General features: G+C 54.9%; 1 protein-coding gene across 3 annotated transcripts in view; it reads right to left on the reverse strand.

Moving 5' to 3' along the window:
* The window catches only part of HDAC7 (histone deacetylase 7), a 100,799-nt gene that overhangs the window by 68,433 nt on the left and 6,190 nt on the right, over positions 1-26,176 (reverse strand). Inside the window, exons 1-2 of one of the 3 annotated variants that reach the window (XM_063359037.1) lie at positions 24,762-24,850; positions 22,306-22,431 (exon numbers count right to left, since the gene is read on the reverse strand). The exons of 1 other annotated variant lie outside the window; for it this stretch is intronic. In XM_063359037.1, the coding sequence (XP_063215107.1) occupies positions 22,306-22,348 (43 nt within the window). In that variant the 5' untranslated portion in view covers positions 22,349-22,431; positions 24,762-24,850. Of the gene's footprint in view, positions 1-22,305; positions 22,432-24,761; positions 24,911-26,176 lie in introns of those variants that run through there. One more of the 3 variants, XM_063359039.1, reaches the window with a different exon arrangement.

A 26,176-nucleotide genomic window follows, 5' to 3' on the forward strand; every position in this document is an offset into this window, starting at 1 on the left:
GGGCAACTTTCTGTGGGCTCCGTATCAGTCACGCCAGTGAAAAACCACGCGTGAAATCCCTGGGCCGAGCAGGTACGGCTCATCTCCAAAATAGCCCAGATGACTCACACCCTAGAAAAGCTGTTCCTCTCTGTCGGCTTTAAAGTGATGCTCAGGTGAAGACATCTAAAGGCAGGCGAGATGAATTCACACCTTCAGGAAAGTCCCACTGTCACGTCTACGCGTTTGGCCCCCTCAAAGCCTAACGCACCTCTGAAGGCACAAGGAGGGACCCTGGCTCTGGCACCTGCCCTTGGAGAAGGGTGGTAAAACAGCACAGCAGGTCAGCAAAGATTCGGGGTCCGTATGTCCTGCCGTGTAGCGAGAGGCTGAAGAGCTCTGTGTGCGTCCAGGGGAAGGTTACGGCATGAACAAACCGCCATCAGAGGCGCTTGCCAGGGGCAATATTTCTCAGCACAGAAGGATCTTTCTTGTCCAACAGTAAAACAAGATCCTCGTGGAGACAAGCAGGTTGCAATAATCAGGAGCACTTTGGGGTGGTTATAATCCATCCAGGGGCAAGGTACTTTCTCCATCAATTCAACAGCTTGAATCAATACCTGCTCTCTTATCAATAAGAACGCGGAGCTCAGCCAAGTGCTCCAGTCCTGGGACAGAATTCACCGTGAGGTCGAATTGGGGTAGAGAGGGAAGACCAATATGTTTTAAAGCTTTGTGACAGCGACCGCACTGTCCCCTTCCTGGACAGGGTCTATCTGGATGGCCAGAGAGGTGTCTCCAGACTTAGCAATGCAGCCACGCCACCAGACTAGGCGGGTCTGCAGGGGAAGGTGGATTCCTGCCTTTCAAAAAGGCTCAAAAAAACACATCAGGAACAACCGTGCGAGTAAATCTTTCCACCCAGCAAGCTATGACCTCAGCTCCCAGCCCGTCTGCAAAGGCTGGAGGCGACGCACAGCTCCTTGGTGCCGATTCGCCGTTGAAGACGTCAGCAGCGCAAAGGGGAGACATGGAACGGTTTGTATCGTGCTCAGAGCTTGCCGAGAGACACGCTGAGAAAGCCAGGAGCTGGACACCCTGATGGTCAAGGAGGTGGGTGGGAGGAGGACATGCCAGCTGCTGCCAGCAGATGGGCTGAGACACGAGAGCACAAGCAGCAAAGTTCCTACTACGGCCAGAAGAGTTGTCATAGGATAATTCAAGCTGGAAAGGACTTCTGGAGGTCTCTAGTTCAGCCTCCGGCTTGACACAAGGACAGCTATGAGATCATAGCAGGTTGCTTGGGGCTTTGGTTTTGAAACCAAAAAACTTGGTCTGGAGACCAAGTCATACGAGGAGAGGCTGAGGGAGCTGGGCATGTTTAGCTTGGAGAAGAGGAGGCTGAGGGGAGACCTCATTGCCCTCTACAACCACCTGAAAGGAGGGTGGGGAGAGGTGGGTGGTGGCCTCTTCTCCCAGGTGGATAATGACAGGACCAGAGGAAATGGTCTGAAGCTGCGGCAGGGGAGGTTTAGGTTAGATATTAGGAAGAATGACTTTACTGAAAGAGTGGTCAGGCACTGGACCAGCCTGCCCAGGGAGGGGGTTGAGTCACCATCCCTCGAGGTATTTAAGAAACATCTAGATTTGGCACTTCAGAGCATGCTCTAGTGGCAGAGACTGTAGGGGTTTGTATGGTTGGACTCGATGATCTCAAAGGTCCTTTCCAACCATGAAGATTCTATGATTCTATGAAAGGCTCAAGGATGGAGCCTGCACAACCTATTCCGATGCTTAACTGTCCTCATAGGGAACAGGTTCCTCCTCGCATCCAGCCAGAAACTCTCTTATTTCAATCCGTGCTCGTTGCTCCTCCTGCCGTGCACCAGCGCAGGCAGCATCGCTGCAGAGCGGTCCTGCAGCACGGGTACCCGGAGCATCACCACTACGACTGACGCCAGGTCACTGCCTGGAGCATAACCTAACCTGAGGATCCCAAAGCATCTTCCAAAAGCGGGTCAGGCACCTCATCTGCAGGACCCAAGACGCAGTGCCACCAAGTGGACACAGACACTCGTACAGATGCCCTTGCAGCATGGTCAGAAACATCCAGAGCTCGCAGTCCAAGAAGAAAAGTGCCTGATCCAAGACGAATACAGTGAAGCAAAGAAACCTGACAGCCTGGGTACCCCAGGAGTTTCTTACACTCAACCAGCCCACTTTCTGAAGTCAGTTTGGGCACCGGCTCTCCTCTTCTCAAGGCCAGTCCCACAAGGTCTGACACCAAAACTTCTGTCAATAGCTCAGCGCCTCTGAAAGCCACAGAGGAGCCCAAACTGACCTCTGACAAATGCAGAATGAGCACATGCAGAGAGCTAGGGAGACCAAAGAGGCAAATATTAAGAGTTGTGAGGATGGAGATGTCTAAAACCCTCAGGGCAAGGATGCACCCAGAGGCTGCTGAGCAACCACATCCTACCCACAGCCAGGCCAGTCCTGGTGGCTTCTGCTTTTAACTCATCCAGATGTCCCTTGTGAGGGAGACTGTTGAGAAGAACAGCTCATGCTGGCCGATGTGGCACTGCCAGCGAGCCTCCTGGCACCATCAGCTCCCCAGGGCCACCACAAGCAGGACCGAGGTGTCAGCCCCACCGCAGAAGTGTCCAGACCTCCAAGCGAAGAGGAGTTTTGCACTCAGGTTGGGGTCATGTTTCCATTTCATGCTTGGCAGCGCTGCTGGCAGCCTTTCCACAGCCTCCCAGCCCTCTGGATGCCACAGCAGATGGGCCAGGTCTGCTGGAGACTCCCCCGCCAACTCACAGCCCACGCTGGACTACCTCCTGGGCTCAGCCCTCCCTTCTTCCAGGACAAGCCCATGTCACTGCCTTCCCAAAGGAGGCCTTCTCCACAGTAACATTGCTCAAAGCAGCTTCCAGCAATGGTAGAAGGTGGGGGCAAAGACAAAACCTCTGAGTGTGGGGAGAACCCTTATGGCTTGGGTTTCCTCCTGGAGCTGTGACATGGGCCAGCCATGGCAGGATCAGGGAGGATTTCTGGGTGCAGCTACACAAAGTGCTCCGGAGGTGCTGGTGAAAACCCCCCGTGATGGGGTAGGACGGAGGCAGACGCCAGCAGAGCCAAGAGGAGCAAGCCAGGATGTCTAAAGGAGCAGCCCAGCACTGCTCACACGAGAGATCACAGGAATCCCAGGAGAGTGAGAGGACAACCCAAGGTGTGCATGTCCCCTGGCCAGGGGCTGGAAGGGAGGGTGGCCAGGAGATGGCAGAGGCTGCTCTGCAGCAGCTGGCAGGGACCCAAACCTGTCTCTGACCAGCTCCCTTCCTCCCGGAGAGTTTCCGGGAGAGACTTCAACACTTTGCTGGCTAAGCCGTGGCTTCAGTTGTGGTTGATGGCATCTTGGAAATGGAGCTAATAACTCTAATGGGTTTTATCCTACAAGGGAAGTAAATAAAAGTTGGAGAAAGGAGGCTCTGGGAGAGGCATTACAGCCAGACAGATGCCTGTGATTTTTTTCTTGGGACAGACATCAGCTGATCCCACCAAAACCCTCTTCATCATTCTCCCCAGCCTCTTCAAGGACCACTTTCCCTATGGGACAAAACACACCAGGAGGTCTCAGCCAAGCTTGGGAGCAGGTCCCGGGCTGCAGCCCCGTGCTGCCTCCGAGCCCTTCCCACCGCCGCTCCCCGAGCCCTTCGTAGCCTCTTCAGCTTTGACTCAAGGTCCGTTTCCCCTCCACCTCCTCTCGCCAACAGCTGAAGGTTTCTTTTCCTCTCCTACAGAGCTATGCCAAAGGCAAGGAGCAGAAAATCCTGCCCGTGCACACTCCCATCTCCAACGCACCCCCCCGGATTGTCACTCCCGACCTTCTCCGCTGCAGTTGCCCGTGATGGACGTGAATGTTTCCAATAGAGCTATTTTTGAAAACCAAAGCTCATACAATAAGCAGTCGAGCTTGAGGTTTCATTGAGCAACGTTTCAGCACATTGTGGTCCCCGTTACATGGGTGCTGCCCTCGTGTGAGCTTTGAACACGACACTCAACAATTTTTTAAGGCTTCCTTTTAACAATTGTAACCTCACCATCCCCATGACCACGCAATTACTCATCCTTCAGATTCAAAGTAATTGGTTGGAAATCATCCTGTTTTGGTTAAAAAAAAAAAAAAAAAAGACACCACCACCCCGTCAGCCTCCTAATAATGAGATGTGGCTCATTCTCTGCCATCGCTGCAGGGTTCGGCTCTCCCTGCGATTTCAGGGCAAGGTTCGCCAGTGAGGCTTTTTCTAACTGCCAGGCACAATTTATCTCATATCCCTATTTCCCAGGAAACACAGAGAAAGACCAGGTGAGCGTGGACCGGGCATAAAGTTCTGAAATCGCCACCAAAGGAGCTTTTATTTGTCGACTGGGCGTAAAGTTCTGAAATCGCCACCAAAGGAGCTTTTATTTGTCAAGTCTTGCTTCTTTTCAGGTTTTCTTTGCCCAAGGTCAGCTCAAAGCTCCAAGCTCACGCTCAGCCCCAGAAGGGCTTTCTCTGACACACGGGATATCGGCCCGTCAAGAAACAGTCAAAGGGGCCTTTTACCCTTTTAGGGATCTTTCAGGTTTTTGATACAGAGCTCACGAACACCCATGGTGAGAATGACCCCATCCGTGTGGTGCAAGCTTTAACCACCAGGCTTCCTCACTTTACTTCTTGTAAGTAAGGTGGTTTTAATGACATCAAGTACAACAGCCCAGCCACTGTGCCTTCACCAGCATGCAGAATACATAAACTCAGCTTATTTTAGGTATTTTCAGTCATTACTTGAAGGCATTTGCAGTTTTCCTCCCTGCGAGGGAAGCAGCTCTGCCCTGGGTGCCTGCGCTCGCTCCTGCTGCGTGAAGCCTTCCCAGCCGCTTCTTATCAACCCCCTGTTTGCATTTTCACAGTCCCATCCCTGGGGTTTTCACTTTTTCCCTGTTTTTCTCACCTCAGGCTGTCACTTACAGACCGACCACCCACCCAGCAGCATCGCCTCATTTCCCCACCAAAGCCCAAGACCCGGCCAGTTCTCTCTTGTCCCTATTCAGAGTTTTACTGCCTGAATAGAGACACCCCCCCAAGGTTTTGTTTTTTCCCCCACAAGGTCTCACCTCTGGTCCCCATTACAGCAGTCCGTGAACTACAGACTCACAAGCCCTCCAGAAGCGCCCATCAGACTCAGCACAATCAAACCTGTTATAGATGCCGCGTGAGAGCCTCTTGTTTCAAGTTCTTACCTAAAACCAGGGTCCTTCAAAAGTTTCGGGACTGCACTCCTGTCCAATGGGTTGCACCAGCATCTGGTAACTCAAGTGCAGCCTGTTAAAAAGTGCTCACGACTGCTAATACGAAAGGATCTTTAAGCAGCTACCTTTTGCTCATCGTGTCCCCTGCAGCTTTCCTTGAAGCCTTCACTTACCCTGGAACATCCTTGGTGGCTTGCAGCACTTTGGCATTCGCCTTGCGAGCACCTCTAGCTGCTTTTCTCACCCCGTTCCTTCCTTCTCTCCTCCAAAGAAGCACTTGGCCTCACTGCCGTAGGCGGGGAACAAAGACAACCCCAAACCAGAGCTCGTAACTGATGAGTCTTTAATATAAGAGGAAAGCAACAGAGGAAAGAGTGGGTGAAAGAGGACAAGGTCGGCTATATCTCTCTCCTACTCCTTGCTAACTGACTCTAATTGACTCTAATTTGCACTAATTGTTGACCAAGATCAGGTGATGCTGTCTCCAGCTGTAGAGAACAGCCCTAAAGGTGCTTTCTTGGCCTGGAAGTGGTTGTAGGAGCCCTGGGATTGAAAGTCTACCTGCTGCTCAAGGCCTATGAAGCTTCTCCACTTTCTTCGCCACTTCTCACCAACGTCCCATCATGCGTAGGGCTCAGTTTCCCTTAGTGCTGTGTCCTCTCCCTCTCCTTCATTTCTCAGTATCCTCCCCAACGCCAGGAGATGAGGTGCTTGGCGCACAGTTGCTGCCAAGGTCAACCATCCAAAAGTCATGTCAGATGCCTGTAGATCTACATAGAGTGCCAGTTCTCCCACTTTGCATCCTGGTTTCTGAAACAACTAGGGCACCCAGAGCACGTGCTCAGCCCTCTCTACAACCCAGAGCATCAAAAACCAGTTGGTTTGAGCTGGAAATTCCCAGGCCGGGCTGTGGGAGCGTTACACCAGTTTCAGCACTTTTGAGGTAGAACAAAACAAGTTCTTCCATCACAGCTTCCCTCCTCCTAACCGTGGTGTCATGACCTGCACATTTTGATCTTGATGAAATTTTCCAACCTATTCACAGAAAGAGAGCAAGAAAGTGCCGGGGGTGGCAAGAGAAGAGAGAAGAGCTGTAATACCCGTCCTGGGATGAAGGAAGTGGAGAGATGCTCCTTCCCCGTGTCCTGGCTCCAATCACTTGGTCCAGGTCAGGGCTCTGCGAGGCGACTGCTGGCGTATGGAGAATAAGTCATTCATGTAACGTAAGCAAATGCTGCAGTTATTGTGTATCACCACGGTTTAGCACCACAGAGCTAGAGCGCCAGGTTAGCTCACATCCATTAAAGCCGTCCAGGCTACGGGCCATACGGCAACACGGTGTCCACAGTGTGGTACACACAGGAGGTTCTTGAGGAGCAGCAATGAGAACTTCACGTTTTGAAGGTGAAAACCTGTAGCTGAGCATCTAGCCTAGAAATTGGAGGGCTCTGGTGTCCCGCGAGAGCCAGTGCTGCTTTCTACCACGCTACGCCCAAGGCAATGCCTGTCTCGCCTGAAAGCGGGCAGCTATTCCCACCTGCGAGGAGATCCACGTGCTCCATGGTGAACGACCGATGGCGAACACGAGCAGGAACTACCTGCCCTGTCGGCCACTGCCTTCCTGGCCGATGTCCACCAGGAGATCCTCTGTATTAAGCCCATTGCTACGGCCCCTGTATCAGCCGTAGCAGAGGCTGACGGAGGGGCTAATCTCTCAGCTACTTAAAACACAGGAGGCTGCGCCAGCTGAGGGGATGGAGATGCTGACCTGAGGCTATCCAGGCAGGAGCAGTCGGGAATAACACAGTACGCACCACACAAAAATGGGTCAACAGGACTAAAAATCCCTAACTCCGTGTGTGCCCTTGGGCAGGGTATGGTCTGGGTATCACAAGGCACCGGAGCTACGAACACGGCACACACCGACCGTATTTCCTGATGAACGGTACCCAGGCTCTCGAGCAGGCTGGCAGCTCGCTCGGCAGCAAACAAGACGCAAACACACACTTTAACAACCCATCGGAGCCTCCTCTTCTCCGTACCTCGCCATTCGCTCCCCTCCACCTCCACACCTTCCCGTCCTCCCGAGCAGCCCAGGCCAGCGGACGCCTAAAACCACCCATTGAGCGACGGTGGCAACCACAGCAACACGGCAGAGACGTTCAGCAAAGAGCGGAGGACAAAGAAAGCCCAAAGACACATTTAAACACAAAAGCTGGGTTGGACGAGAGTAGCCCAGAGAGGATGGGAGTACCTTTGTTGTCGGTGCTCATCTGCCCGGCCGGAGCTGCCTGCTGCCCTTTAGGTTTCCGTCTCTCTTTTGCCCCGGTGCATGTGACAGTCCCCAGGCAGAGCAGCTCTTTAGTGTGGTCTGCACCGTGTGTGGCAAGGAGCCCCAGCCCTGCTCTCTAGCTTTCTTCTCGGTGCAGTTTCCATGCTCGGTTTCAGAATGACGACCTCTGATGCTGCGCTGCCTCGGGCAGCGGCTCACTCTCTCGCACAAGTGGGTTTATCTCGCATCCTTTCATTTTACTCTCACACCCAGCTGGGGGCCAACTGGTTTCAAAATAAAATGAAGCTGCCAGAAGCTCTTGGGACTCTACCAACCTTTTGCAAACACTTTGAGCCGTCGTGGAAAACGGCCTGTTTCCATGAATGCTCCCGCTGGCATAATTGGTCACCCGGGGATTCCCGGACAATGAATATCCCGGGAGCAGATGCAGCAAGATGCCCAGTTTTATATCTGGGTGGTGCGGGGAGACTAAAATTGGAGCGGCTTCGGAGCCACCCACACTCACCCAGGAAGGGAAAAATCCCTCCCTTCGAGAATTTACAACCTAAAGCTCAGATTTCCAAAGGCAGCAGACACCCACGCGAACGAAGGGCCGGTCCCAATTAACAAGGCAGACGAAAAGAGAAAGGAGACGCTGTGCCCCCCCCCGCTCTGCAAGCGGGGCGAGCCGATGCCCAGGCGGGTAACGGGCTTGCTCAAGGGCACTGGGGGAGTCTATAACAAAAGCAGGAATCGCCCCAGTTCTCAGTTCGGCACCTCAGAGCACCGACGTCACCCTCCCCGTGCTCGGCAGCCCGTCCCTCCAGCGTAACCTTTACCGCGGGCTGGCCGTTTCCGCAGCCATCCCCGCTGGGATGCGGCTCTGCCCTTGCGCTGGTCGGGAGCAGATGGAGGAGCCGGGTCTCCGCTGAGCAGACGAAGGCTTTTCCACGGGCGGCTGTCGAGGGGAAGGCCTGGAGGTATTGCTGCCGCCGCAGCAGCGAGACAGCCCGTGGCGGGACTCCAAGGAGGAGGCCGAGAACAAGAGGGCGAGTTCACAAACTATCGTCATCCGAAATAGCTGGAGGCAGAGAACCTGGACCGGTTCTTCTGCTGGGAAGGACACCGCGGCTCAGACAATGCAGCAGTGTCTTTCCCCCACCACGCCGCTGGAAATTAGTTTTCTCCCTGTAATTGGCCTTCTGTTCACAAATCGCTAATGTGCGCTTTTAGTCTAAATAACTTTTGTTTTAGGTTAAAGGCAAATGGCAAATTGGGAGAGAGCCGGAGTGAAGTTTCCACGAGGCAGAAGACTTCTGCCTGTCTCCCCTGCCATGAAATGAAGCGACTCCCGCTAAGCGACAGCTCTTACCCGAGAAGGACCGTGGGACTGGAAATGGTCCCCGGGGCCATTAAGTCCAGTAAGTCAGTCCACCGTGAACTAAGCAACGTGGTGCAAAATTGTCCACAGCAGTCCAATCCCCCCCTCTCCACTCCCGGCGTATTCCCCGCTGCTCTATTTATTGCTTAAGATCAACTATAACTCAGTACCCGAAGAGAGCAGAAGACATTCAGGGCGCACGCAGCAACGTAACCTCTATTATTTTGAGGGGGGGACACAACCAGCAAGGAAAAGTGGGCGGGAAAAGTGGGTAAAGCTCGGGAAGACCCAAATCCTGCCTCTGAGGGAACTCGGGGATTCACTGTCATGAGCAAGAGAACTTCAGCCATACAATTTTCCTTCCCCGCGCATCATCAAGGTATCGGGCATGCAAGAGCCGGATAAAAGAGTAGATGTTCCCCAACAGAAAAAGTTTATAAGAAATGTAGGGTCAAATTATCTTCTTATGCAACACCCCCTGTAACTTATAAAATCTAAAGCTGCAGGACATAAATCAACCACTAACTGCCTGGGGTTAAAGAGAAACTTCCTCTCTGGCAACCTATTGCGTAAGTGCCTTTTAGCGGGACCCCTATCTCCCGAAATCTCTGTTAGAGAGAGGGTGGCTGGAGAATAGGGCTCTTGGGCTGAGCCTTTATGATCTTCTCCGTGCCCTTTTGCTCTGATCCATCCTATTGTCTCTTCCCCAAGCCCCGAGCGCTGGGGGAGGAGGTGCCGAGCCAGCAGCTCGCTGCTTCGTGCCGGGGCTACCGCAACGCGCAGCTCAGCTCCAGCCGAGGTTGGTCCCGCCACCAGCACCCTCACGTCCCCATTTTCTGACCCTGCTCCAAGGACCAGGCGCTGCAGCACCTTCCCTTTCCCCAGCTCTGACTCAGCTCCTGGAAAATTTCATACGGCATTAGCGAGCGCTGTCGGCCCTTTGTCACCTGCAATCTGTCCCTGCGGCCGCTTTATTGGTGCTGTCCCCGAAAAAGGCTGGGAAAAGGCTCTTGAGTCAGGCACTTGCTTATCCTGGGGGTGTAACTGGCAAACCACAGCGGGACCCCACTCGGAAATGCACAGCAGAGTTACTGAGACCACCCTGCGGCTGCCACCACTCCGCCGTCCACGGGGAGCTGAACGGTGCCACGGGGCTGGTTCCTCCTGGCTATCGTCAGCATTTCCTATAAAAACCCCTGTGAGCCCAAGCAGGGCGTCCCAGTGGGAGACGCGTTCCCAAAACAGACATCGGATGAGACGCAGCAGCTCGCGCCGCTCCCTGAGGGAGTTCGGCATCCCCCCGGAGCCGGCCGGGAGGAGACAGGCCACTCAGCCCCCAGAAACCAGCTCCAGGTCTGGAGCCGACCGGCAAAGTCCCCATCCTCGAGGAGGCTGTTCCTGCTTCGCTTCCCGTCCTCCACAGCTTCTCCCAGCCCACGGGCCAAACTGATTTCCACCAGCCATTTCTGGCTGAAATTTGGGGTTTTTTTTTATATTTTAACCCTTGCCTTACTCCCCCCTCCCACTGAATACGCCAGAAACAAAGAGAAACCCCTGCAAGTGGCAGCCACCAGCCTTTGTGGCACTACGTTGTGCCCGAAAACCCCCACAGTGGTAGGGAAAGCCGGGGCTTTGGTGCCCCTCCGCCTGCCCCCCGTGCCATGGGACACATGTGAGCGCGGTGTTAACGCGCTGTTTGTTTGGTGACTGTTCTGCTACGGTTATTTTTAGCCGGTGACGCCTGGGGTATTTCGCTTCAGGATGTCCGGTCTGAGCTTCTTTCTGGGAATCCCATGTTCTCTAATTGTAAACAGCCCCATTCAGTTGCTTGCAAGCGCGAGAGGCCCCGGCGTACGCAGCGGGGCCGTCAGGTGTGAGTCAAACAGGAAGCCGCTGCTGCGCAGGCGAGCGAGGTATTAGCCATGAAAAAGTGCCCTCGATTAAATCACGAGACCTGGCCCCTCAGCCCACCCCTCGCCAAGCCCATTTCCCCAGCCAGTGCCAGGCTGGGACGTTTGGGATGCTGCCCGTGGGATGCTGCCCGTGGGATGCTGCCCGCGCCAGGGTTTGGCTCTGCATCTCCTCTGCATCAAGGTTTATCTGGAGGCTGGTCGTCGCCTGTGCCACCCCCTCTGAAAAACGAGTTTTGGGCAATCTTTTGAGGCCCCAGCTGCTGTTTTTGAAAATGTTGTCACCGTGGGAAAAGGGCTCTGGAGCATCGGAAACCTCCATGTGTGCAGATGCGCCGCTTCAGGGACACAAAGGCATTGGGGTCTGGGTGGTGCCAGGGGTCTCTGGGTGCCTGGGATGGGACTCGGGAGGTGCAGGGGCACAGGACAGGAAAGGCTGGAGCCTTGGGGTGGCTTCAGCCCTGTCCCCCTCCCCGTGGGGCTGAGACAAGGGACTCCTCCAACCTCAGAATCCCCGCAACCAAGTGATTTTGCTGAAAGCGGCAGCACGCTGCTGCCCCTGTGCACAATCACCGGCCTGGGGTGACTCGAACCCCGGGTTCTGTTCAGTTTTGGGCCCCTCACGCCAAGAAAGACATCGAGGGGCTGGAGCGGGTCCAGAGAAGGGCAGCAGAGCTGGCGAGGGGTCTGGAGCACAGGCCTTGTGAGGAGCGGCTGAGGGAGCTGGGGGGGTTCAGCCTGGAGAGAAGGGGGCTGAGGAGAGACCTTCTCGGTCTCTGCAACTCCCTGAAAGGAGTGGGTAGCCAGCGGGGGGTCAGTCTCTTCTCCCAAGGAACAGGCCATGGGACAAGAGGAAACGGCCTCAAGTTGCGCCAGGGGAGGTTTAGGATGGGTATTAGGATTCCTTCACCGAAAGGGTTGTCAAACATCGGAACAGGCTGGCCAGGGCAGTGGTGGAGTCGCCATCCCTGGAGGTGTTTAAAAGCCGGGCAGACGCGGTGCTGAGGGACGTGGGTCAGTGATGGTTTGGGCAGCGTTGGGTTGATGGTTGGACTCCATGATCTGAAAGGTCCCTTCCAACCCAGGGAAGTGGTGGAATCACCATAGAACCACAGAATGGTTTGGGTGGGAAGGGACCTTAAAGCCCACCCAGTGCCACCCCCTGCCCTGGGCAGGGACACCTCCCACCAGCCCAGGTTGCTCCAAGCCCCGGCCAACCTGGCCTTGAACCCCTCCAGGGATGGGGCAGCCACAGCTTCTCTGGGCAACCTGGGCCAGGGGCTCACCACGCTCACAGCCAAGAATTTCTTCCCGATATCTCACCTAAATCTCCCTCTTCCAGTTTAAAATCACTCCCCCTCGTCCTATCACTCCAATCCCTACATGCCATCCCTGGAGGTGTTTAAAAGCCGGGCAGACGTGGCGCTGAGGGACGTGGGTCAGTGGTGGTTTGGGCAGTGTTGGGTTGATGCTTGGACTCAATGATATTAAAGGTCCCTCCTAACCCAGATGATTCCATGCTTCTATGAAAGACATGGCCCACGTGTCTCAGCGCCGGGGCAGAGCCTGCAGCTAAGTCTCCATCACCCCCAGGGAAGCTGGTACCAGGCAGAGGACAACACAGGGTCGGTGTGACCAAGACGAGCCTGCAGCCCCATGAAAACACGGGCCAGCGCCTTGATGACTGTCAGGAGACAGTGGAAAGGCAACACACAATGTCCCATGTCTTTACGTTCAGGCATCACTGGATGACGCACATCAACAGAGGTCCTACAAGCAGCACCAACAAGGTGCCGCTTCATTCCCAGCGGTGCCAGTGTGCTCCAAGCCCCGGGATGGACACACGGGTCTCACTGGATTTCCCTTTCCTCAGACAGCAGTAATGACACTGTGCGGCTCCCCAGGGACGGAGCAGGTCTCCTCGCTTTACAGCTGCTATAAACGTCCCAATATAAGACCAGTCACAAACACTCTGTTTACCCCATTAGCGGTTTATCCCCATTTTCCACCCTCTAACATTTGGGAGCCCAAGAAAACTTCGCAGCAGCAGTTTTGTTCCTACAACCAGACCTTACCAGCGCTCGTTCAGCTGAAAGAACCTGGGACACCCCCCCCCGCAGCATTTCCAGACCACAGACTTTGCTACCTGCAAACGCCCCTGCACGTGGGAGCCCAGCCGCCGGGGCAGCAGGGACAGCGAAATCCTTGGGGACAGTGACATCCTCACTCCTGCTTCTCCAACATTCAAGGATTACGGAGTTCAAGTTATGCGACCTCCACGTGGAAGCACTATTTTTGCACGTGGTAGGAAAGCCGGGGTGACGCCGTCCTGGCCCCGTGAGCGATGCCAGTGGAGGATGGTGCCTTGCAGACGTGCGGGTCCGCTCAGGACGCCTGTGCTCCGCTGCCACCCCCACCGCTCCCGCCTCCCCTGCTGCCCCTTCGGCGAGCTCAAAAGACAAGCAGGAATCGAGCCAGGTTAGAAAATAACTCTTTCACGGCTGAGGCACGACGGATGGATGGCAGAGAGCAATGTTTTCAAAAGGGGCCGAGGGTAGGATGCTGTGAAATATCTAAATCTGGTAGGAACATGAGTCATACCGAGCATCCATAGGGACTGCGGCTCCGAGGCACCGAGGCACGTAGAAAAAGTTCCCCAGAACGGCCCGTGCGCGGAGCAGCGTCACCGGTGAAGTAGGGCATGTGCACGGTTGTGCCCGTCTCTTATCTGACTCATTTCAGCGTCTCAGGGGAAACCCTGGCATTGATAAACAGCTCTCTTGCTCCCGGCCTCCGCATTTACTTAACCGAAATCTGGAGTCTATTTTTAACACCGAAACACCCACCGCGAGCTGGGGGGAGCCCACAGCCCGGTGCAGCGACTCGGCCGGCACCGCCGGGTCGGGGCCGTGTCGCTGCCAGCCCCGTTTCTGAGCCCGAGCCGGCTCGTGCGGTTGTTTGCCGGGGTAATTTGACTGCGGCGTTGGCAAGTCATCAAGCCAAGTGAGACCAAAACAAGTCACGCAGGCACTTTCCACGCTCGGTGCCGGCACCGTGCCCCCGGATGGGGTATGCGAAACCGAAAGGCTCCAACTTTTTATTTTCCAGCGCATCGCCCGAACGAGCGTGCTGTTTAACCGGCGCATCACCGCTGTTTTCTGGGGGAGGGGGGGCTGGTTCAAGGGGGACAGCGTGGCTGGAAAAAGCCTCCAGGATCGAGATGAGCTTGAAGCAGGGAGTGGAAACCAGATTCAGGCCACGCTGCTGTTCGGGGGTCATTTTCTTCTTGTTATGTACTTCCCTCGCGCTGAGGGCTGCGGTGTGCGCGGGCACACGCCGACCAGGACGCCGCAAGCGTGCACAGCCGCGCACACGTGTGTGCAGACACACGCGCACGCCCGCGGGGGATGCGGCGACGTGAGACGGCGAGATCTCGAGGCTCTTCGGGTCTCAGACTCTCAACGTCGCAGCTCGTCCGTCCGCAGCCGCTCTCGTCTGGGAACAGCAAGAGAAGCAGCATTTTCGTTTCCCAGCCAAACTGAGAGCAGGAAGGGCAGGGGCAAGACAAACCGTGTCAAAGCCCAAGCTGCCACGGAGCCGTTGCATCCGAGGTGACGCACGTCCGAGCCCGGGTGACGATCTGAAGGCTGGCCCCGCCGCAAGCTTGGAAGGGAAGTTTGAAGCCGGGGTTGGCAAAGCCACCGGCTGCTTCAGGTGTTCACGGGAGCTTTTTCTGCTCCTCCTGAGTGGATCCAGGCCGGCTTTGCGGTCAGGGCAGGACACCTCGTGCTTTCCCTGGCCCGGTTTTGGAGGATCCAGGCTTCCAGCTCCCCCTCGGGAAAACACCTCCACTCCCAAACATTGCGGGAGAGAAGAGAGTCTGGTTGTAATTCCTGCCCGAACAAAGGCTGCCTTTAACAGCGGCGTCCCGTCCCTGCCACGGGACAACACCTGACGTTTCCTTTCCAAAGCCCCCACAGCGTCTGTGAGGCCTTTGGTAATCATCGGTTCTGGGACAGTTTCTGCTGGCTTTAGGAAAATTTCCGTGGCCAAGACTCCCTTTGCTCTTCTCTCTGCGCATCACAGCCCCTCCGAAGGCGGCGTGAGCCCGAAGCTGAGGTGGGAGATGCACTTGATCATCTCCAACTGCTCCACCCGCCCCCTACGGACCTTTTTCTCCCATTTTCTGCCGCTGCTCAGCGCCTCACGCAGACTTTCTGTCTTCTCCCCGGGCATCGGCTTAAATGCTTCAGGTCACCTCTCCTCCGGGGCGTTTCAGACCAAAGCAGAAAGCTCAGCAGCCCAGAAATAACTCAGGAGACATAAATCAGCTTTGCAACCCCAAGAAACAGCTCCCCCTTTCCCCGTGGGAGAGGCCACCGGGGAGTCGCGCGCCGGGCAGCCCGCGACGAGGGTGGGTCGTTCGCCCGTCCCCGGGCTGCGGTTCCTGCTCCGGCTGTTTCTGCTCCATTGCAGAGATCTACTATAAAACCTTCATTTCCTGACACACATGGGATGAGGCCAAGGGGTCGTGTTTTGGACAACCTGGTTTTTCCATGGCAACCGGCAATGATGTCACCGACGTGCAATGATGGGAAGGGGCCTGGGGAATGGAGAGCTCTCCAGGAACGAGGAGGGAGAGGGGGCTGAGATGGCGGGGGACGCTCGCACCGAGGGCCAGGGCTGCATGAGAGCAGCCCGGGCAGTGTTTTCCCTGGATGGCCCCGAGTACGAGCCACGGCTGAACCGTTCCCATCCCTCCGCGCATCCCCGCGGCCTTTCATCCCCCTGCGACTGAGTGGCCCCAGCCGGCTGCTCTTGCACAACACTGGCTAAAATACCCCACCGGCTTCTCCCCCCGTGTATCCGCAGGATTAATCCCCCTGCCCTTCGCCTCCAGGGCTCCGAGCTGCCCTGCTCCCCCTTCCCCTGCCATTCCTCTCCCTGCTTTGTTCCTACAGCCGCTCTCCTTCCCATCACAAATTCCCTCCCTGCAGGGGAGCCCCTTTACAACAGCAAAATAATTAAAAACTCAGGGCAGACAAGTATGCGCGGCCCTGACGGTCGGCATCTGTCGCCGGGGGGCAGTTGAAAGCTCTCATGCAGCGGTGTCCGTCCGTCTGTCCGGGCTTCCTGTGGCTGGAGCCGTCTGATACCGCAGCGCTTCACCTCTGGGCATGGCGCTGAAGCCCTGTCTGGGTTAGCTCCTAGATGCTACCAGGACAAACACGCTGAGGGAAAACATCCCCGCGTGCACGGAGCTGCCGAGGAACCGCTGTTCCGCCTTTCTGCGACAGGGCAGAAAAGCGTAAGCGTCTCTTTTCCAGCCCAGAAACACCAATGCTGGTGTGAAGCACGAGCTCGAGCCCCATCCCCGACTCCTCTCTGATGCTTCGTGGGCCTGCCCGGGACAGGCGGTTGTAGCCAAGGAGGGACGAGAGCCGGTGGGGTGTCGCAGAGATGAGAAATGAGCTGCCTGCGCTTACAGAGCGGCTGGGAACCGCCATCCATTTCAGCCACGGCGGGCAGAGGCCCGAAGAGCAATCCATCACGGATTTAATTGGTAATAAAATTTTCACCTGCTGCATCCTCAGAGGACCGTCCTTCCAGCGCAGCCAGCAAGCGAGCGGGCAAACCTGGCAGATTTGATCCAGGTCTCGGTTTTAACTCCGTGCTCACGTGCCGAGTCTTTATGTGATACTGGGCAAGATGTTTAAATGACCTGTTACAAATACACCTCCCGCGCCAGTAAATGAAATAGTCCCCAGTTAAAAAAAAAAAAAAAAAAAGAAAAAGAAAATAAATTTCACTACAAGGCACACATCAACAAAACAAGGCGAGCCTCGCAAAGGAATCGGGTGCTTGCAGATGCGGATCTGCACTGAGCAGGGTCCACCAAAGCCCGAGGAAGATACACGTGAGCTGCCCGCAGTAACACATCACTATCGTCAAACGACTGTCAAAACCAAAGGTGTTGAGCAGCAGGAGGCTCGGCGGTGGCGCGAAGAGAGCGCAGCAACTGTCCTCGCGGCGTTTTGGGCCTCCCCAACAGATTTCAGCCTAAACGGAACTGATTTCCAGCAAACAGCATCATCCAGCGCCCTCGGCCCGGCCCGCGTTGACTCGGGGCTGTCTCTGCGCATCCTTCCTACGGAGACCCAACACCACCAGCACCGCGCGGGGGTGGGGGAATAAGAGGGGGGGAGGAAAAAAAAAAAAAAACAACAAAAAGGAGAAAACAAAACAACACCACGAAAGACCTTCCAAAAATGTTGCACGAAAAGTGAACACTCAGCAGAGCGAGGTTTCCTGCGCAGTGAGAGTTGGCCGGGGAACGAACAGGAAATCACTGCTTCCTGCCTGCAGAGGAAGCGCCTATCTAATGCCTGTGATCAAAAACAAACAGCACTTCAATTAAACAAACAAAGGGCCTAAAACTTCAACAGCTCGCAGCCTGGGTCCGCTCCAGCCGTAGGGAAACGCGTCCAAAAACAAGAGGCTTGTAACCTTGAAAAAGGCCCTCATCCTCTTCCCCTTGCAGCGCCGCTGCTCGCACGGAGGGCGGGAGGGATTAGGCGACTTCCTGGGTGGGTGCTGCCATCCCGGGAACCAGCCGCCCCCCGGGAAGTGGAAGAGGTGGCCTCCGGTGGTGTCCCCGTCTCCCGGGTTTGGTGAAGGACCGCTGCCGACAGCCAGAGCTGCGTCCCAGCTCAGCCCCACGCGTCCCCAGCGCTGCCGGCGAGGCAGGAATCCCCATTCCATTAAAAAAAAAAAAAAAAGAAAAAAAAAAAACAACTTCTGCTCCAGCCTCACGGTTCTGAAGAAAAGCTCGGGAAGCACTTGCAGGACAGCAGCAGTAGCTGGGTGCCTTCTGACCCTCCGCAGGAGACGGGAACCGACCCATCTCCCACAGCCTTAGCGGGCTGCTGAAATCAAAGAATCACAGGGTGGGAAGGGCCCTCTGGAGATCACCTCCTCCAACCCCCGGCCAGAGCAGGGTCACCCACAGCAGGTGGCACAGGGACGCGTCCAGGCGGGTTTGGGATGTCTCCAGAGACGGAGACTCCCCCACCTCCCTGGGCAGCCTCTGCCAGGGCTCTGCCACCCTCAACGTCAAGAAGTTCCTCCTCGTGTTGAGGTGGAACTTCCCATGTTCAAGTTTGTGCCCGTTACCTCTTGTCCTGTCCCCGGGCACCACTGAGAAGAGCCTGGCCCCATCCTCCTGCCACCCCCCCTTTCAGTATTTATAAGCGTTGATAAGTATTTACAACCACGGGGCTGGCAGAGAGCACCAAGTTCTTCCTGCCCGAGACCCATCTCGGACGCCTGTGACTCCGTATGGCTTTAAGCCAGGTCCCGGTGCCTGGCATCCCCTTTGCTCGTCTCAGTTTTGGTTTGAGATTTAGTTTCGGGTATAGAAATGTTGCCTTTCTGATCCGCTACGGAGATTTTGTTGTTGTTGTTCTAATGCAGATTCACTCGTCTCTAATGAATTCAGGAAATGGGAAGAGGGATCCTTTCTTATTACATCTGAGCAGAGCAGGATTTATGGTCCCTGTACTATAAATCGTTCCTAGGAGTCTCACAGCCGTACGATCTTGAGCCTCTCCTAATTTCAGGGTTTCACCTCCAGTAAAGGGGCCAGAGGATGCTGAGGGCTGTGAAATGCCCAGGAATCTCACAGGGTTTTTCCAACTTGCTCAAAACCTTTTGTCTGGACAAACCACAGTGAAGAGACGGATCTGGGAAGCCAGCAGGATTCGACAGCCAGGTGCCCCCCGTCGCGGTGGGTGCTGTCAGTGCTCAGACCAGCTCGTTTACTGAGCTACGGAGTCTGGGTCTCACTGAATGAATGACCGACGCTGGACACGGGCTGTTTCCCAGATTCAAAGCACAGGCACCAAGAGATGAAGGAAATAGTTTTCCTCCAAACCCAAAGCCTCAGCACGTCTCCAACTCAAAATCCACCTCTGGAAAGCCTATATTCCCTTCAAAGCCATGCTCTCTCCCCAAAACGAGCCCTTTGAGACTATCTGCCTGCTCACAGGTCCTCCAGCCTGGCGTCCGTCCGTCCGTCCATCCATCCAGCCCAAGGTCCTCCAGGCTGAGCCCCGAAGCTCCGACATTGCTCATTCCGCACATGTCGAAGGCTCCGGCCATTTCCAAAGCTAGGCTGGCTGGAAAAACTGCTCTCCCAGCATGAAAACGAGCACAGAAAAAAAAAAAGAAAAAAGAAAAAAAAAAAAAGGAACAAAAAAGGCCAGGGTTGTCCCGGGAGTTTGTGTTTGAAAGGGAACGCTTTCCTCCGTCTTGCTGAGCGCGCTTGACGACGTGGTGAGAAATACGGTTCAGGAACAAAGGAGGGCGAGCAGTTACCAGGGAGGAGCAGGCTGGCGTGAAAGACCAAAAAAAAGGCTAAAGCAGGCTGAACCGCAGGGTTACCTGTCTCCCAGCCTGCTGGCGACTAGCAGGAGCCACGGGCTGGCAGCCCAGGGTGGCAGCAGCGCCAGAGGGACCTGGTGACCTTCGAGATGCTCCGTCTCCTCCCGTTCCACCTCCGTGCCGGGGCTGCGACCGCAGCTCCTCCAGCCCCGACACGCTCGCTCTGCTGCAGGGTTGCGCCAGCGCTGCAAGGCTCAGGATGGGTTTTACAGACCCGCAGGCGTCTGCCAGAGCGCAGTGACTTTATTTTTATTATTTTTTTTTCCCCCCCTTCGGTGCATTTTGCATTTGAAAGATGCCAAAGCAACAGCAAACTAGACCCGACTGCGGGCTGAGGGAATAACTGTTCCAGAGTCACCGATAGCCCCGCAATGGTCTTGGACAGCAAATTTCAAGGATGGGGGAACGTGTGCGGCCACAGGGGTCTTCCTGTGTGACCACCACAAAAAAACCCCCCATTATTTAGCAGTTTGGCTGGTGATGTGATAACCATCAGGTGCAGCCATCACCAAATGCTGAACGCTTGCACCTCAGGCAAGGTTATTTTTTTTTTTGCCTCATCCGCCTGGTTTGTTCAGGGGAAAAAAAAGTTTACCTGTTTCCTGGCATTATAGCTGCTCACTGGTTCTATTTGCTTTTAAAGCAAACTTCCCGATGAATTAACCAAGCCCAATTAATACATATTTAAAGTGCATCTTCCTGACGATGCAAACACAATGTGTGTCCAGGAGAGATACCACCGGGCGAGCGTCACTGGAAATAAGGTCACCGCCGGGCACCTGGCACTTGCCATCCCTGAGCCACCGCGAGGGCCGTCAAACACGCCGGATCACCTCAACCCCAATTCACCCACCGTTCCAGGTGGCCATATCTGAGCGCTTTGTCCCCGTTTCCCTTCCCTGTGTGACAGCCCCCACTAAGCGACCCCGAGCTCAGCTTCACCAAGGGAACGGGGCCATAAAGCCGGGATGATGGACGCCAAAGTCGCCGGTGGTCCATCACGATGCCAAGAAGCTAGACCAAGCGGGACGAGCGCCTTCAGAGCAGCACTGCCACCCCACCCGGCCCCCCCGCCTCTGCCCAGTCTGCCCACTCGCCTGCTGGTGTGACACTGGGGCCGTCGGAGGGAACGGCTGGGACAAGGTGCAGCCCCGTGTGGTGGCAGCAGCCACCGTGTCCTGCCAAAACATCCCAGCAGGGACAAGACAAGAGGGCCAAGCGCCAGGACATGGTCTGAACACCGAGCTCCTGCGCCGGAGGAACGGCCTCTCCGGGAGTTTGGACTCGGCAAGCTCTCGTCTGAGGCTTTTTAAACAATGTCTGGTCCTTCCTACTGCAGAATCGCAGCCCTGGCCTGGCGGATAAAAAGGTTGCTGATGCTGTTCCATCCCTTGCTGGAAAATACATGCAACATCCCTGGAAAGTTGATTGCTAATATGGAAACGCTGGCCAATTTCCTCATCGTGTAAGTGCCAAGAGCACAGATGAACTCCTGGAGGCTGCTACGGAGGGGACTGTGGGCACAGAGGTGGGGAAGACTTTCAGTGGCAGAAGTGGCAGTAAAGTTCCCATCTCTTCCTGAAAATCAAGGGAACACAATTATGCCTCTGAAAAGCTCCATTAAATCTGAAGCTTTCATCTACATTTGTATTAACATATGTCAGCTCCTGCTGGAAAAATGCCGGTCCCAGGCAGTAGCGCGACAGCTTTGGAGGTTTCCTCCTGCCGCAGACCTGAGATCTGTTCACCATCGAGTCTGGAGATGCGCGTTTTCACCTCCCTCGTTCTGCTACTTTAAAGCCCAATTTAACCAGCTCCTTCAACTCAGTCAATGGGATTTAAGGTGAACGTGGCCGTTTCCCTTATGTTGATAGGCTCTGATCCGCCCTGGAGCGGAGTAATCCCATCTATGTCCACCTAACCCGGTGCCCACTCCGGAGCCAGCACCTACAACTCCCAGTCCCTTTTCAGAGATTCCAGCGCGCTGCCCGGAGTCGCTGGATTTAGTAGAGTCTCTGGCTAAGAGCAAACGACACAAACACAGCTGCAATGCACTGGAGGGAAAACACCTGATGTTGTGTTGGACCAGAAACGGGATTTTAAGACGAGAAAAAGCTCAAAAAAATTTACTTAGCCCGCTCTGCCTCTCCACGTAGCAGAATAACACAGCTCTCTAGATGGTTTTTTGCTCAAGCCGCAAGTTCTGCAGGTCTCCTAGAAAACTTCCAGGCACGTTTTGAACAGTTTGTACGTTGCAGAACATAGAACAACTTCTAGGTTGTTCATAGCATGAGAACACGCCGTGCTCCAACAGCTACCTGAACCAACACAGAACCCCAGAGGGTCTCCGTAATGCTTTAATGAGTAATAGAAGTGTTCTTTTATACCTCCTTTGATCATTCCCTGTTTATAAGGCCCAAGATAATGCTTGTTTTTTCAACTGCCATATTATACCAGAAACAGTCCCAGTAGGTTTCCTCTTTCAAAGCCTCCTACAGCCTCTTCAAGGCATTGCTTCCTAAAATACAGCTCCCCGTTGCAAATATGCCCCACATCTACACGGAGCAGTGTCAACATTGCTATTTTCCAAAAGAACCGACTCCAGTCAGATTAAAACATGGCGAGGACACAGCTGTTAATTCAATCTGCCTTGGTGTCACATTGGGCCTTACAGGAGAAGTGGGGCATGTCCTCCTCATTACCCAGGTGGGGGCCAAATCCTGCTTCTCCTGCAGCCCCTACCTGAGGGATTCAGCTTATCCAGATTAGAAGTGCACATCAAATATCTACTTTTAGCCGTGATGAAGAGCCCCCAGAAGAGCCTTCTCCTCCCCTTTGCCTGCAAAGGGAGCCGAGGCTGAGCAGCTCAGCTGGGCTCAGCTACCTTAGCTCGGACGAATTCCTCCCGACAAGCCTGTACATGGGATGAAGGAGACCAATAAAACCATTGGAAACCTTCCTAATTGTAGTCATCTCAGACTTGCTTTCCTGTTCCAGGGGAGGAGGCAGAAATTTGGGAAACTCACCTGTAAAAAAGCTTTTAGGAGAATTTATCTGAGGATCAGTCATGACATGGAGGCTTCCTATGGACTTTCAGGGACCAATCTTTTCCATGGCCCATCCCAAGGACCTCAGGTACCATGTGGCATTTCCTGGAATCACAGAACGGTTTGGGTTGGAGGGGACCTTGAAGCCCATCCAGTTCCAACCCCCTGCCCTGGGCAGGGACACCCCCCACCAGCCCAGGTTGTTCCAAGCCCCGTCCAACCTGGCCTTGAACCCCTCCAGGGATGGGGCAGCCACAGCTTCTCTGGGCAACCCAGGGAGTTTCCTAGACTAAGATACTATTTCCGATGAATAGTATTTCAGCGCAGACAGCAGACACTAGAGACAGATGGAGACGAAGAGGAGAAACTCAAAGGTGGGGTACCGAGACATGGGGTCGTTAGATAACAGCATCTGGGCTGTATTTAGTTGCATGCAATCGATGACAGCCTGGGAGTCATTCCACTTCGCAGTGTCTTTGGCAGTGAAGCTTTAAGGACTTCCCACCAAGGCCATTTGATCCCACCAGCACGTCACAGTTCACGGCCCCTCGCAGCACTACTATCGCCTGTGGCGTTGTATTGTTAAACAGCTCATCCAGCAACTGAGGTTAAAGATAAACCTTTAGGGCCCAGTTTAACCGTACTAATGACGCGAGTTCAACGGCAGAAGCAAAGGGGCAGCTGAGAGATGGGAAAAGCAGCAGAACTGCTGGAGCACCTTCCCTCCCAAAAGCAGCTCCTGCCGCGTCTTGCTGGCTTCCCCTCCTCTGCTTTTTCAAACTCTTGGTGTTTACCAGTCTAAGGAACACGCCGTTACACAGCAACACGTCTCTTAAGCACCCGGCGTTTCCCATTTGCCAAAGTACATCTAGTCCTGAGCCCGTGTTGCACTGGAGGCTCCCGCACCACCATGCAGCCCACCTGCATCAGCCGTACCACGCATCGCCACCAGCCTTCCCCCGGCTCCCCTGAGGAACACGAAGGTGGGGAACGCACTGCAAGTTATTCAGCAAATGGAGGAGCCGACACAAGTGAGAGGGGGGAGCTTTTTGACCTCAGACATCCTTCAGAGTCATGGTCCCTGCTCCTTTGTTCCCACCGTCACCTCGGCCCTGCAAGCAAAATGATTTTGCATCAAAGGGTGGAGGCAAAGAGAGGGACTGCTACGCCAGGGAGGACATCAGAGCACGCGAGAGCTCAGGGAACGCGGACACCTTGAAAGGGAGATTTCATGAGAGGAGCGTATTTTAGCTGTTGGCAAAGGCCTGCCAGGAAGAGCAGCAGAGAAGCGCCAGGGACACACGGAACGGAGCGAGTGTCCTGGGAAGCTGCTCTGGAGGTGGAGCTGGCAGGTTTACAATGTGCTTTTTTGCAGCCTGCAATCCCTTGGGAAGACCTTAAAGATTTATCTGGGATAGGCTTTCTCATCCGTCACGGTCTCCCATGTGAATCGGTTACAGTCTCCTGGCAGGGTAAGGCTGGGACCCCGCATTGGAAGCTGCACGTTAGTCAGCAGCTTCGTCACTTGTCCCAAATGCCCTTAATTAACGTACATCCCACCGCTGCTGAGGTGTATTTTGCCTTGGTTTTTTTGCACACGAAAAAAAGAAATCTAAACAAACCACTGGGGCAAAGTGAGACTCCAGATAACGCTCTTCACAACGACAACACGCGCTGTGCTGCTGCCTGCTCTCTGCGGTCCCCAGCACAGACCACAGCAAGCCCCGCCGGCCGGGGACGCCGCGGCTGTGGGTCACCGATGATCCCCTGCGCCCAGCAGAAGTTCCCCTGGGCTCCAACCCATCTCCCGCTTCGCCATTTAAAAACGGACTGGAAAATTCCTACGAGGCTGCTGGAAGGCAAGAGTGCCGAAACGCCACGGGCGCAGGCAGGAAGGTCTGCGGCATCCGCACGACGCGGCCATCGCCTCCGAAACCGCGCGCCCCTGCATCGCGTCTCCCACCCGCCGCCTTTCCCAGACCCTCTTCCAGTGTCACCCCTGGATGGCACAGCCCCGACGCCGCGGGGAAGGTCTCCCTCCCGCAGCCCGGCTCAGAGCCACGCTTGATTGCATCATATTTGTTTTTCTTTGCCTTTGAGATCAGGATTCCTCCCACCTTGCCGAGAGCCAGGGTTCGCCCAGTCTCAGGAGGAGGGGAGCCGGCGGGTGACCCAAACCCCGGCACGCAGCCGGGTGGCAAAGCCTCCTCCAGCGCGCGCGGACGACGGGGACAGCGTCAGCGCTTTCTCAGGCAGCGCTGGGTGGGTTTCGAGAGTTTTAACGCTTCCAGCAGCTGCTCTTGCGCCGTACGATACCTCCGCAGCCCGGGAGCGGCGAGGGGACCCCGGCGCTGCGGGGACGGACGCCAGCGCCCACCGGGACCGGCCGCGTTGGCGGAGGCAGTGACCGGCAGAGTCGCTAGCAGGCTACTCACCCTGGCTTTGTCCTTGCATCCAGAGGAATTAAAGCCCTTGGAGATGTGGTCTCATTGTTCAAGATGTGCTTTAGGGAGGCAGCTGCTTTCTTTATATCTCAAGATTCACTAAAGTTCAGGAAGAGAGAGAGAGAGAAAGAGAGGGGACGGCGAAAGGGGAGGGACTGAGAGAAGGGCCCAGAGGCCGTATAGAATGACAATGGAAGGAAATGCTTTATCAAACCTAGAAAGCCAACCCTGTCCTGGGAACACAGAGGGAGAAAAAAAAAAAAAAAAAAAAAAAAAAAAAACACACAAAAAAAAAAAAACCTCGCAGAAGAAAAGCGAGTTCAGCTGCCCCGGGTTCCTCCCTTGGCAGCGCGAGCCCTCCTCCCCCAGCCCCTCTCTCTCCCAAACACAATGTGAGCCGGTGAAAGCCGTCAGGCTCAAACACTTTTTTTTTTTTTTTCATTAAACAGAGAGAAGTTTCAGTTCTTTTTTTTTTTAAAAAAAAAAAAAAAAAAAAAATCCAACAACCAAACCCTGCCCGGGAATGGGAATGTGACGCTCTTCCCCCTCCCCCGGCTCCAGCCTTCCAAGTTTCTATGAGTCAAACGTTTGCAATGTGTTACCGAAATGTTACCAAGCTGGAATGCAGCATCTGAGAGGGTTTAGCTAATAAAACTTTTGTTTGTTGGCTGAGAGAAAGTGTCACCGGCAGAGAATTCGGCTCTTCTTCTTCCTTTTGTTTTTCCCCCTCTACGCCGCAGCCGGAGAGGGTTAAATGGTTGTGCAAGGGTGACACCCGAGGAGGGTGGCGTTAACCCAGCGCTCCCTGTCCCAAGCGAAAAGGGGAATTGCCCTGGTGAGCGCGACACCAAGGGAAACAGTCGATCCGATAGAGCAGGTGGGAAACAGAGGGCCAGAGAGAAATTAAACCGCACAGACGTCCTCGGGCACAGCTAGGGAAGATCTCAGCTGCTGCAGCGCGACTTCTCCGACACGGGCGCTGGGATTTTTGGGGTCAGAAAAGCACTATTTCCTCATCTGACAGTCCTCAGGTTTGTCCCAAGGTAGGAACTTTCATCCGAGACAACCACGTCCAGGGCCCACCATCTATAAGCGCTTTCCAGAAGCATCTGCTCTGGATTTGCACGCACCAAACTTCTCAGTTTTGCCTCAATAATTGAAGAGCCCAACAAGGAACGCTTTCTTAAACGACGTTAAGTCACCACCAAAACCGGCGGCGTCCTCCTTGTCTGAGCCCGCCTGGCTTTAACTCCTGGAAATTGATTGTTGTTCTGCATTTTATCACTTTCGCACCTAGTCAAATCCAGCATTTTCCAGTGTCACTGAACACGCGGTGGAACAATGGGCCGAGAGGCTGTTGGGGTTTGATGCGCTGAAGAGATTAAGTTCCTTCAGCCACGCTCTCT

This window comes from Chroicocephalus ridibundus, chromosome 24, assembly GCF_963924245.1.
Source record: "Chroicocephalus ridibundus chromosome 24, bChrRid1.1, whole genome shotgun sequence".
Taxonomy (NCBI): domain Eukaryota; kingdom Metazoa; phylum Chordata; class Aves; order Charadriiformes; family Laridae; genus Chroicocephalus; species Chroicocephalus ridibundus.